The sequence below is a fragment of the Onychostoma macrolepis genome, chromosome 15, assembly GCF_012432095.1.
Source record: "Onychostoma macrolepis isolate SWU-2019 chromosome 15, ASM1243209v1, whole genome shotgun sequence".
Taxonomy (NCBI): domain Eukaryota; kingdom Metazoa; phylum Chordata; class Actinopteri; order Cypriniformes; family Cyprinidae; genus Onychostoma; species Onychostoma macrolepis.
Window position 1 is genome coordinate 27,501,846 of NC_081169.1, and position 14,366 is coordinate 27,516,211.

Sequence of the window (14,366 nt, forward strand, 5' to 3'; positions counted from 1 at the left end):
TTATAATAATAAAAATATTATATTGTGGGGGGGGGGGGTGTACTTAATTGTCATGAAAATTATGTCGAAATGCAAAATGCACCTTTTTATGGTCTTAAAATATAGACTCCATTTCCTTTATACAAAATATAATTATTTATTTACTTAGACTTGACATTCTTCTTGAATTACATTCTTGACAGAATGTTATTTTGTGAGATTCACCTCTAAAGTACATTATGTAAAGCATCATCTGCATGATGTTCATAATCAGATGAATCCGATGCTGTTATTTCACTTAAAACAATAATTGTTTTTTAATAAGACTTTTTTATTTTATTTCAAGAAGAAGAGTATACGCGTAAAAACAAAGCATTTTATTGGCCAGTTCTAGAGCGATCATGTACCCAGAACAGAGACAGAGACATCTCAGTCTCATGCTCATGCTCATCAAACACACACACACACACACGCGCTGGCTGTATTCCAGTAATGTGGGATCGTGGGATGTTGAATGAATGGAGGAAACAACTGCATCTTTGTCCTCAGATCCTTTAGTGGTTCACTCACATCGCAGTGAGCTCCATCTCTCCGACACAACACTCACGTCCACAACTCTCACAGCAACAGCCCTCGATCACTGTACTGGCACAGTCTCGCCATTATATCACAGATTTGAGGACAATCTGGATGGGTTTTGCCTGAATTTTGCTTCTTATAGGATATTTGTTCAAAATGTATTAGTTAAAACTGATGGTCAAAAGGGTTGTATATCAAGATGTTTTTTATGTTTAAGCTAATAGAAGTCTCATGCCAATGCTTACCAAGACTGCTTTTATTGATCAAAAATACAATAAAAACAGTAATCTTGTGAAATATTATTACAACTTAACTGTTTTCTACTTGAATATATTGTAAAACGTAATTTATTCCCGTGATGTAAAGCTGAATTTTCAGCATCATTACTCCAGTCTTCAGTGTCACATGATCCTTCAGAAATCATTCTAAGACACTGATTTGCTGTTCAATTATTGTATTGGTGCTCAGTTATTACTAATGGTTTTTATTATTATCAGTGTTCAAAACAGCTGTGCTGCTTAATATTTTTGTGGAAACTGATACATTTTATTTTTCAGGATTCTTTGATGAATAAGTTCAAGTAACATTGTAACATGATAAATGTCTTAATTGTCAATTGATCAATTTACTGCATCTTTGCTGAATAAAAGCATTCATTTCTTTTCTCTCTCTCTCTGGTAGTGTATCACTGTTTCCACAAAAATATTAAGTAGCACAACTGTTCTCAACATTGATAATAATCAGAAATGTTTCTTGAGCAGCAAATCAGCATATTAGAATGATTTCTGAAGATCATGTGACACTGAAGACTGGAGTAATGATGCTGAAAATTCAGCTTTGATCACAGGAATAAATTACATTTTACAATATATTCAACTAGAAAATAGTTATTTTAAATGGTAATATTTCACATTATTACTGTTTTTACTGTATTTTTCATCAAATAAATAGGGCCTCGGTGTGCATAAGAGAAAAAATCGTAATCACCGGTAGGAGGTGCTAATGGGTTTAAAGGACTTATATTGCTATCAGGACTGAAGTTGCATTGATTTCTAATGTGTAAAATGTAGCTTTAAGTAGAACATGTTTTTTGTTGGTCTTAATGGAGTCTCCGTCAGTCAGTCAAATACTGCTTTGTTTCAGATCAGTAGTCACAAAGACAAACCAAGGTCTTCCGTGTGACACGCAAACATTACAAACCCAGAGCCTGAAATCAATTAATTCCGATTTATTCCGCTTCACGGCGAATTGTGCAATTAGTCAAAGTCACGCTTTTGATTGATGCCTTCATTTGATTAGCATCTCATTACCCAAAAGCCCCTGCAATGATGTCAGAGCCGATGAGGTGCAAACCGGTTGTGAACTTGATGATTTGAGTGTTTAAGGTTCATCAAGTGTTTCTTTCTCAGTTTTTCTCAAATTCGAATTTGCATGTTGGTCTGTGATTGGATGATTATATAATAGGTCAACAGGTCAGCCGATCATATGATTTCTCTCTCTCTGGTAGTGTATCACTGTTTCCACAAAAATATTAAGTAGCACAACTGTTCTCAACATTGATAATAATCAGAAATGTTTCTTGAGCAGCAAATCAGCATATTAGAATGATTTCTGAAGATCATGTGACACTGAAGACTGGAGTAATGATGCTGAAAATTCAGCTTTGATCACAGGAATAAATTACATTTTACAATATATTCAACTAGAAAATAGTTATTTTAAATGGTAATATTTCACATTATTACTGTTTTTACTGTATTTTTCATCAAATAAATAGGGCCTCGGTGTGCATAAGAGAAAAATCGTAATCACCGGTAGGAGGTGCTAATGGGTTTAAAGGACTTATATTGCTATCAGGACTGAAGTTGCATTGATTTCTAATGTGTAAAATGTAGCTTTAAGTAGAACATGTTTTTTGTTGGTCTTAATGGAGTCTCCGTCAGTCAGTCAAATACTGCTTTGTTTCAGATCAGTAGTCACAAAGACAAACCAAGGTCTTCCGTGTGACACGCAAACATTACAAACCCAGAGCCTGAAATCAATTAATTCCGATTTATTCCGCTTCACGGCGAATTGTGCAATTAGTCAAAGTCACGCTTTTGATTGATGCCTTCATTTGATTAGCATCTCATTACCCAAAAGCCCCTGCAATGATGTCAGAGCCGATGAGGTGCAAACCGGTTGTGAACTTGATGATTTGAGTGTTTAAGGTTCATCAAGTGTTTCTTTCTCAGTTTTTTCTCAAATTCGAATTTGCATGTTGGTCTGTGATTGGATGATTATATAATAGGTCAACAGGTCAGCCGATCATATGATTTCTCTCTGCACGAAGCTCAGTGTTTTGAGTTCAGAAAAACCTGAGAACAGCACAACTCAGCAGAAACTGCTGTAATCTAAACATCAGTTTCCACCGAAGCGGGTCAGAATAGTGGAACGCTTCTCTAATGAAAAGCAGTCCTCGTTTGTGCTGCTACATCTCTGCTGGAAGTCACATGAAGGTGAGGATGTTGGAGGAATCTGGCATGTTCAATGTTTCTTGCTTGGCTGCTCAGCCTTATTTTCATCAGAGCTGTAATTTGGTCCCATAATGCACTGCTGCTTTTGAGGTGATATTTGCCCTATATGCAAATGTCAGATTATGATTTGAATAAAATCCTTGAGATGACCTCCATCTGGTATTCATAAATAAACAATAGCCGCATAAACAATATAATAAACAATGAGTAAAAAAATAAATAAAACCATGAATTAAATGTAATGCTGATTTAATTCAGCAGATTTCAAGTGATTACAAAGGTGTTTCAGCTTAACATATAAAACTATTTTTTATAGCTTTTACCAAATATAAAGAATGAACTAGGAGAGTTTGAGAAAGGAAAGACTTGTTTTTCTGGAAATATTACAAAATGAAACTGAAAAATAAAATGTAATTAAAACTGATTATTATCAAATAATTAAATGTAATCAAAAATAAATGTAATTGAAATTTAATTTAACATTTAATTTAATTTCATTTTAGTTTTGAGGATTAATATAGGGAAAAATGGGCTTCAAATATTTGTAACAAATACCAGCACAATAAGGTATTTAAATTTATCATAAATAAATACAATTTCTTTTATTCTCATGCATATTAACTAATTGAATACAGTTACCCAAATTCTAACCACACTCTTTTCACAATTTAAAACAATTATGCTGATTGTAATAAATCTGAATAAATGCATTTTGAAAATATGATTATTTAAATAAAGTGGAATAAATGCAAATAGTTTTTTTTTTTTTGAGTGCAAAAATCTTACCTGTTTCACTAAGAGTACTATAAAAGACTGACAAATATGCATCACATAAAGTTTATTAGTTTATTGTAGAACTGTAATCCAAATGGATGGACATTTTATATGCAATTCAAATGCATAAATCTTAAATTTAGGCTTAAATATTTTACTCTATAAACGAGTTAGCACATTAAGTTTTGCTGATGATGATTGGCAGGTGTTTGTTGGACCGGTGGGGTTTCTTGATTATTTGGGAGAGTCAGCAGGAAGCTCATGTCAACAGCGGCTCCATGCTGGTAAATCCAAACAGAGAGCTTTACATGGAGAGGCTTGTGGAAACTGGTCACTTTGAGCTACTTCACCAGCGGATTCGCTGTTCACAGTGTTAGGTAGTTAATCTCAAAATGGAGTATGCGGTGTGTTTACAGACGTGGATTAGCATGTGCACAAGGTGACTTTGAATTTGTGGAGCTTCTGCAGAGTAAATAAGCCGGTAATGGCTTGATTTAGTGCTTAGGCGCGAGTTTTGATTTTACCTTTTTAATTTAAAAGATAAACAAATGTCAACTTTAGGCTGTACTCATGATTTCAAAATGCTATGGATCCAGTACTGTAAAGTATAATAGTATACTTAAGTAGTGAATAATTACTATATTCATATATCATTGTATGTACAGTATGCTGTTTATTTCAGCAAGGCAAAAAAGCAATTTTTCAAACTCTTTGTGTTTGTTGGGCCGTGTGAGGCATTGACCCTCGAGCCCTGCGAACCTTGACGATGCATTTGTTTCTGATGACATCAGTGACTTTACACACATTTGTGAAAACCAGGTGCCTTAACCAGTAACCTGGCAACAAGCAGATCAGGACCCTGTCATGGTTGACTTCCTCGCTGCCTGAGAGACAAACAGCTCTTATTTAAGCCGGAAATTGAAATAGCATTTAAAGGAATGAAAAAAGGAATGTTATTGTTGCAGAGCTGCTCTGCATTAATACTCTAATATAATCTGGTTGGTGAAGAATGAATGGGAGAATTTGTGGTTGCTGTCCTTTATTTTCTCTTCTATTAAGGGCTCATAGTTATGTATTTCTCACCTTGTATCATATATTTCAAATGTTATATATTTAGCTTGAGCTAAATATCTGCCATGTACTCTAAATAGGCAGCAGACTTCTAAGTTAGCATCCTAACTGAAATAGAACATCATAAATGATTTACAACCTGAATTCCGGAAATGTTGGGACATTTTTTAAATTTGAATAAAATGAAAACTAAAAGACTTTCAAATCACATGAGCCAATATTTTATTCACAATAGAACATAGATATCATAACTTAAACTGAGAAATTTTACAATTTTATGCACAAAATGAGCTCATTTCAAATTTGATGCCTGCTACAGGTCTCAAAATAGTTGGGACGGAGGCATGTTTACCATGGTGTAGCATCTCCTCTTCTTTTCAAAACAGTTTGAAGATGTCTGGGCATCGAGGTTATGAGTTTCTGGATTTATGGTGTTGGTCCCATTCTTGCCTGATATGGGTTTCCAGCTGCTGAAGAGTTTGTGCATCATTTGCATCATTTTTCATTTAATGATGGACCAAATGTTCTCTATAGGTGAAAGATCTGGACTGCAGGCAGGCCAATTCAGAACCCGGACTCTTCTACTACGAAGCCATGCTGTTGTAATAGCTGCAGTATGTGGTTTTGCATTGTCCTGCTGAAATACACATCGTCTGGAGGGGAGCATATGTTGCTCTAAAACCTTTATATACCTTTCAGCATTCATAGTGCCTTCCAAAACATGCAAGCTGCCCATACCGTATGCACTTATGCACCCCCATACCATCAGAGATGCTGGCTTTTGAACTGAAAGCTGATGACACACTGGAAGGCCTCCTTCCTTTTTAGCCCGGAGGACACGGCGTCCGTGATTTCCAACAAGAATGTCAAATTTGGACTCGTCTGACCATAGAACACTTTTCCACTTTGAAAGGACACGACGGCGCTTCTGGACCATGTTCCCATATGGCTTCCTTTTTGCATGATAGAGCTTTAGTTGGCATCTGCAGATGGCACGGCGGATTGTGTTTACCAACAGTGGTTTCTGGAAGTATTCCTGGGCCCATTTAGTAATGTTAATGACAGAATCAAGCCAATGAGTGATGCAGTGTCGTCTGAGGGCCCAAAGACTACTGGCATCCAACAAAGGTCTTCAGCCTTGTCCCTTACGCACAGAGATTTCTCCAGTTTCTCTGAATCTTTTGATGATGTTATGCACTGCAGATGATGAGATTTGCAAAGCCTTTGCAATTTGACGTTGAGGAACGTTGTTTTTAAAGTATTCCACAATCTTTTTACGAACTCTTTCACAGATTGGAGAGCCTCTGCCCATCTTTACTTCTGAGAGACTCTGCCTCTCTAAGACATCCCTTTTATAGCTAATCATGTTACAGACCTGATGTCAATTAACTTAATTAGTTGCTAGATGTTCTCCCAGCTGAATCTTTTCAAAATGTCTTGCTTTTTCAGCCCTTTGTTGCCCTCGTGCCAACTTTTTTGAGACCGGTAGCAGTGTATAAAAGTGTAAAATTTCTCCGTTTAAACATTTGTTATGTTCTCTATGTTCTATTGTGAATAAAATATTTGCTCATGTGATTTGAAAGTCTTTTAGTTTTCTTTTTATTCACATTTAAAAAACTTCCCAACATTTCCGGAATTCGGGTTGCATTGGGAACACCCTAAATAGGGAGAACCTCTATATGTCATAAACAGCACTTCTCAATTGATTTCAATAGAGATTGGCAGGTATTCAGGCAACTCTAATAAGAATAAAAAAGGGTGTAAAATAATAAAAGTCCAATTTTATTTTATATTAATATTAGCTATTAATAATAATTTAAAATAAATGATTTCTTCTTCTTGTAATTATTAAAAATAAATGTTAATTTTTGAAAATTTGGAATTATGATACAAATATTTTAAAGATATAATATATTATTAAATGTATTTTACTATGGAAAATTTTACTACGGAAACTTGTTTCCACCACAGGATAAAAAAATATAAAAAGGTAAAAGGTGACTTTTTGTTTCAGAATTGCAGGATGTGAATTTTGTAATGTGAGAACAAAGCTGGAATTGTAAGATACAAAGTTATCTTTTGTACAATACAATTATCTTTTGTATTTTTTTATTTTATTTTTATTTGTGAGATCTAAACTCAGAATTCAGAGGAAAAAAAATCACAATTGCAAGACGTAATCTCAGAATTGTTTTTTTATTCAGTGGCGGAAACGGGCTTCCATATTTTCCATATATACTTTTTGGTATTGAGTGACTTCATTCCAATGCTGCCAAAATAAGGTATCTTATAAGGCAGTGTAATTTTGCTGTCTACTTTTTGGAACAACCTGTGATGCTTTAAAATGTTGTCTTGGTAGGCAGCTCACTAGGTTTTGGAACAGAAGAGCATTGATAATAATATTAGAAGAATATTGTTTGATATGCAAAGATGTTCAGCTATGTCTGTTTTTTAATATGCTGAGAAAGATTATAATAATGCATGCTTTTACAAGACATTAATAGCTGTATAAACAAATATATACTGCAATTAGTTTATGCAGCATATCATGAGACAGAAAACATCATTAAAGCAAACATGGCAACTGAACAGAGACACAAGTGGAACGATGAAGCTGTCAAAACCGATGAAATGAATATGAGCGCGGTTCCACAGGAATGATTTAAACATCTGAAGCTTTAGTACATATTTGATTTTCATGCCCTTTTCACATAAGTGGTTCTGCTCGAGCAACCACAGTGAAATGTCATTACCTTGAGTTACCGACGAGAAAGTCTGTATTTTTATCCGTCCTGTGAGAATGAAATATTCCCACGGAACAGAGCGGCTCTGGTGCGGTGTGGTTTGCTAACCGTAATTAACCCTGGTGTTTATAGGGCTGGATTTGAGCGCATGTGGCGCCCACACAAGGCTCTCTCAGTGTGAGGATGAAAGGTGCCACAACGCCGCTGGAAGAAAAAGGTCATTCACAATCAGAGCCCAAAGGGGAGGCCTTGCCCTCTCGTTCTTTACCTCTCCTCTCTTACAACATCAATCACAATCTCTCCAAAAATCCAGCTGAAATTGTTTTTCCAGGTGCTTGCAGCCAATCGCTGATTGTTCCAGAATTGTCATTTATAAACCAGGAGGCTGAAACAACAATGTGCTGATTTGATGTAATTTGTTGGGAACAAGAAAGGGGAACAAAACAACAACTATTTTGATCAAACATCACAAATGTTAAACAATAGATTTTACTCATCATAATAAAACATAATGAAACAAGAACTCAATAAACTAAACACAAACTACCACTAGAGAATCCAATTTTGTCCAATATGTCACATATATATAGTATATATATATTCCAAAGGTTTTTAGAATATTTACATCAGTATATACTGTATATTAGGTCACATTTATTGTCACACAGGCACATTTATTTTCTGTGTCTTTATCAGCAGGTTATTTGTTTCATTTTAAATAACGTGAGCGGTTGTACATTAACAGAATATTTGTTTTAGTTCGTAAGATTAAGGACTCTAATTATACAACCTTTAATTAATTTTACTCAGTTTGAGTAATGGAAATATTGAACATGTTTGAGAAAAATGCTGATCGGTTTGCGTTATTATCAAACATCTTTAACTACATGTACTGTAATCAACAGTACTTGTGTGTTTTGCATTTGTCATCCCACTAAATGTGTTTTTTCACATTTTGACTAATAATTTGAGTATCTTTTGTTCATGTGCAGATATGCGTGTCTGCTCTGCAGTAAAGCAGATTTTGCATTATTTGTTTGTTTTGTCATATTTTGGCTGTAGTTGTCATGTAGATTAAAGGTCATTTAAGGATTATAGACGTCATGACTGAAAATCCATCAACTGTTTTGTGCTGCCGCAGCTTGAGCAAACAACAGCAGCATTCACTCAGACTGTGACACAGCGAAGATGGCCTGTGTCTTAGGATAATAAGTGCTTAAATTACAGTGTTTTAATCTTCATCTTACACTTAAGGGTCAGAAATTTTATTAGAGGACTTTTTCATTTTCTTATTTGTTTCTATTGTAAATTCAAAGCGTCATTTTATCATTTCTCAAAAAAAGCATGACTGAAAATTCTGAGAAAGTCTCTTGAGCTGCAGTTGACATGCATTGAAAGTATAGAGCTATTTGAGTCATTGTTCAGATCTCAAAAGTCCATTTAATGTCATTATTATTTATTATAATTTAAGATCCTAAAGAGAATTCTTTTTTTTCAGTGCTAAAATGCTTACTAATCTGAGTTTATCTGGCAACACTGATTTATAAACTTTCAACTCAGACTTTGATTTCCTCAGAATGCTGAATTTACATCTTGCAATTGATGATTTGTGATTTCGAGATGCATTTCTGAGGAAAAAAGTGAAAGTTTATAAATCAGTATTGCGAGATAAACTAGTTAATATCTCGCAATTTTGACTTTTTCACACAATTCTGAGTTTGGATTTTTCAATGAGTAACTCGCAAGAGATGAGCTCACAATTGTGAAAAAAAGTCAGAATTTTGAGTTTATAACTTTAAGATCGAGATTCATAATTGTGAGATTTACATTTCAGAGTAAAAAATGTCTGAATTGTGAGATATAAACTTTAGGGAATAAAGTCGCAGTTACCTATTTTATATTATTATTCTGTGGTGAAAACAAGCTTCTGTAGTACACACTGTGATACTATCAAATACTGCTCTCTTTGAGTGCCACGTTAGCTTCAGACTCTTGGGACTGCCAAATTATGTTTGACCAAATGACCTTTGTGGTTTTGTTTTAAACTTTCTTTTTCTGTCTGTGCAGGTGGGATTTTCGAGACACTTGAGAATGAGCCAATCAGCGTGGAAGAACTTGCCTTCAAATTCGCTGTAACCAACATTAACAGAAACAGGACTTTAATGCCCAACACAACCCTCACCTACGACATCCAGAGAATCAACCTGTTCGACAGCTTCGAGGCCTCCAGACGAGGTTTGATTCTTACATTTACACACTGCCAGACCCTTTTATCCATTACATGCACAGATCAGTTCATGCATTCTCTGGAAATCCAACCCATTGGCATTGCTAGCGCCACGCTTTACCATGCAAGGAATGGAGGAATGGTAGCAAAAAGAGCTCAGCATCAAAACTTACATGATATTATATTATATACACTGTAAAAAAAAAAAAAATGTGTAAATAAATGTTGAAAATAAAACACATCTTATTGGAATATGTTTTACAAGGAAATGCTATTTTCAGTTTTTCTGTTTTAAAATGTAATGTTTAATTGAATGTGTTGCATTTTTTGTAACTGTAGAATTTACTAGCAGTTTTTTTAGTGAAAACTGTTTCTACAGCAAATTTGTTATAGTGTCCTATTAGTTTGTTTTTATATAATTGCTATGGGAGCCTGTTTTCAACATGGAATAAAACATTTAAAAAGATAATTGTGACTTTTTATCTCACAATTTAGACTTTTTTTTTTTTGAGAAAATGTCAGAACTGTGAGATATAAACAGAATTTTATATCTCACAAGTTTTTTTCTCTTAATTTTGAGTTTACATCTTGCAATTCTGTTATTTTGTTTTTTTGCCATGGAATAAAAAGGAAAAAAAAGGAAATTATGATTATTTATCTCACAATTGTGAGAAAAAAAACTGAATTGTTAGATAAAAAGTTGCAATTACCTTTTTTAAATCCTGTGGCCGAAAGAAGCTTCTATAAATTGCATTTGAATACACTGTAAAAAAAAAAAAGTGATGATCAATAAGTCGTGGCAATATTTGTCATTTTCAACATTTTTTAAGTTATACAAGATCCAACTAGGCAAGATTTTCAAAAATGAGTTAAAAATAACTTGTGCAGCCAATTTGATTGTTTTTAAAAAATTGAAGGCAGCGAGGCTAAACTATAATTTGCTTTCATAGTACATTACTAGTCTTTTATGCTTAGAAAGAACTACTTCAGCAGATCATCAATTGGGATTCAATTAGGGTGTATTCAGAACATGCAAAATGGCTTTCTCTTACTATGCTCCTTGTGGAACGATTTTCAAATTATTACTCCATTAGAAGCAATTCCTTCTTTGATTATTTTTAAAAATTCATTGCAGCATGTAATGAATGAACCTTGTTGCTGTTTTAATTAAGCTGTTGATTTATGATTACTGTTTTGCTTTGGTCGTATATAATTTTGTTTTGTGTCTTGTAGCCTATATGTTACTTTTTAAAATTTATGTGAAACTTTTGAACAGTCATCTTGGCCAGGACTCCCTGGAAGAAGAGATTTCTTTTAATCTCAATGGGACCTTCCTGGAAAAATAAAGGATAAATGATTGAAAAATGTTTTAATGGTGCCTGAGAGGTTCAATGTTTACACTTTTGGGAGAAATAAACCCATGAACAGCATACTTAAGAGACTGTATGTTGACGTAAAAATCTTAGAAATGTCATCTTAAGTTTGTTAATAAAGTGACTGATGTTCTTTTCTCAATGGCAGCCTGTGATCAGCTAGCTCTCGGTGTGGCCGCCGTTTTCGGGCCGTCCCACAGTTCTTCAGTGAGTGCGGTCCAGTCCATCTGCAACGCTCTGGAGGTTCCTCACATCCAGACCCGCTGGAAACACCCGTCTGTGGACAACAAGGACAGTTTCTACATCAACCTGTACCCAGATTACGCCTCCATCAGCCGCGCCGTGCTCGACATCGTGCAGTTCTACAAATGGAAAGCAGTGACGGTGGTGTACGAGGACGCAACAGGTGGGACGGCTGATTTTATTGCTCCAACATTTGTCATTCATTGCTTAGGTGCATGGCGTTCTTAGATATAACTCAAGTATGAACTTTGACTTGTATGCTTCTTCTAAAAAATAAACGTGTGATATAAAACAGACACAAATGAGACAATTATCTGCATGAGAAGGAACACAGGAAAAACACACACATATGTGATGGCCTCATACAGGAGTGATATAATTAAATAGACTTAAGTAATGAGAAAGAACTTTTCCAAGTGTGCAGGAATTAGATGCATTTATCATCATCATATTATTGTGTATATACCGTAATTATCAACAAGCCCGTGAGTGTCTGATGGTTGTTAGGATCTCAGTGCTTTATGAAAAATGTCCATAATTCACATTTCTGCTCTGAATTTGACATTTTTGTGAAAACTGGTGCAGTAAATATTGACTTTGAGATTATATCTGGGATAATTTGCTTGCTGAAATGACATTTCTTCATTATTAAAAAGATTAGGATATGATTAATTGTGTGTAATTTGTCAGGGCTGAAAAAATATTAAAAACATCCCAAAACAGCAAGATTTCTGTTCAGAAAAGGAAGATTTTTCCTGTTTAATTTCAGATGATGAATATTTGAATTAAAGCTGAAAATCAGCTTAAAATGTTATGTGCTAAATCTGAGTCAAAGAAGAACTTGATTAACTCATTTAACACACTACCATAAAAAGACATCTCTTCTTCAAGGCTGCATTTATTTGATTAAAAATGCAGTAAAATCAGTAATATTGTGAAATATTAAAAAAATAATATTTTAAAATAACTTTTTTCTATTTTATTCCTGTGATCAAAGCTGAATTTTTAGCATTATTACTCCAGTCTTCAGTGTCACATTATCCATTCAGAAATGATTCTAATATGCTGATTTCTTATTATTTCAGTGTTGAAAACAGTTGTGCTGCTTCATATTTTTGTGGAAACCATGATACATTTTATTTCAGGACTATTTGATGACTAGAAAGTTCAAAAGAACCGTACTTATTTGAAACCTTTCTAAGATTATACAACTTAACTGTCATATTTGCTAAGTAAAAGTAATAATTTCTTTAAAAAAAAAAAAACTTTTGAATTGAAGTGTGTTTCTATAATCTTTGCTGATTTTGTCTATATAATATTTTTAGGGCTAATTCGTCTTCAGGAGTTGATCAAGGCTCCGTCACGCTACAGCATCAAGATCAAAATCCGACAGTTACCGATGGGAAGTAAAGATGCTCGGCCGCTTCTTAAAGAGATGAAGAAGGGGAAAGAGTTTTGTGTCATCTTTGACTGCTCATACCAGACCGCAGCAGACGTCCTAAAACAGGTAACACACCAGGACCAAACTTAATTGAGATTCCCTTTTAAATTCCAATTTAGTTTGGAATTTAAATTGAGGTACCAAACAGGATGCAGATTTGCAATTCAAATTTGAATGTTTGAATGCAATTTGATTTTTGAATATGACTAATTTTGGACTGGAAAAGCAAAGATCGTAAACACAAGCCTTGTTTGAAAGTTCCGAAAAAAAGTTTGAAGTAAAAATTTTATTGGCGCAAGACCTGTGTTGAATCTGATATTGTGAGATACTGTTACATTATTCAGTGATGTCTGATTTCATGCAATCCTATTTTCTGTGTTACAGCAATAAAAATACTAATCCCTAAACTAAATCTCCATCAGTTGATTGTACCATGTTGTTTTTAAAAACATTTCTTGATGTATTTTCTAAAAGATACAGATATGCTTTACTTCATTGTTTTGATTTCAGGTCTCTAGATATTTAATGCATGCTTCCTGTTACAGCACATCCTTTACTCAACCTAACATTGGGAATGAGGAAAAGAATAATCACAAATGATGTGAAAGGCTGTGAAAATTAAATCTGTGGGTTATTTGTTCATAATATGAGTGATGTGTTTGAATGGAGGATGAGGGTTTAACTTCTCTCTCTCTCTCTTTCTGCTGTAGCTCTTGTCTATGGGCATGATGACTGAATATTACCATTTCTTCTTTACCACTCTGGTGAGTTTCATATATGGATTCTCTGAGTTTTTCATTGGTTTTGTCATTGTTTCGATTTGAAATTTCATCAAGGTTGGTTCTGCTGATTTTGTTTTTAGTCAATAAAGTGCTGCAGGAATGACATTTTTTGTAGGCCAATCTGGAAATTTGCATCACTCTGGTTCCCCCAACAAAAACCCAATATGATTTTTTGGATTATTGCAGAAAATAAGCTCTAGGACCAACAAGACTTTAAGATTCTTAAATGTTTTGTTTATCATGATAATCTTCCCAATTATGAATTCTGAAGCCTAAATGCAACTGCCAGAAGTAAAAAGCTAATGTAGACTATAATCAAACTACACCACGGTCACACACGGTTTCACTAAAAGTTTGAATTAGTATATTTTGCAAGAGCGCAATTATAAACACAATGAGGCTGTGAAAGTTACTATAGAATAGATGAGTTTACCTTTCACAAGACAAATAAAAAGTTTTGGTAACACTTTAGAATAGGGAACACTTATTCACTATTAACTACGACTTTTCCCTCAATAAATTCCTAATTTGCTGCTTATTAATAGTTAGTAAGGTAGTTGTTAAGTTTAGGTATTGGGTAGGATTAGGGATGTAGAATAAGGTTATGTAGAATAAAGCATTAATATGTGCTTAATTT

The 14,366-nt window shown here is 34.2% G+C and overlaps 1 protein-coding gene across 1 annotated transcript in view; it reads left to right on the forward strand.

Moving 5' to 3' along the window:
* grik1b (glutamate receptor, ionotropic, kainate 1b) overlaps positions 1 to 14,366 on the forward strand; it is a 30,871-nt gene that overhangs the window by 2,943 nt on the left and 13,562 nt on the right. The window contains exons 2-5 of the mRNA XM_058744529.1: positions 9,731 to 9,898; positions 11,412 to 11,669; positions 12,832 to 13,013; positions 13,658 to 13,711. Of these exons, the coding sequence (XP_058600512.1) occupies positions 9,731 to 9,898; positions 11,412 to 11,669; positions 12,832 to 13,013; positions 13,658 to 13,711 (662 nt within the window). The remainder of the gene's footprint in view (positions 1 to 9,730; positions 9,899 to 11,411; positions 11,670 to 12,831; positions 13,014 to 13,657; positions 13,712 to 14,366) is intronic.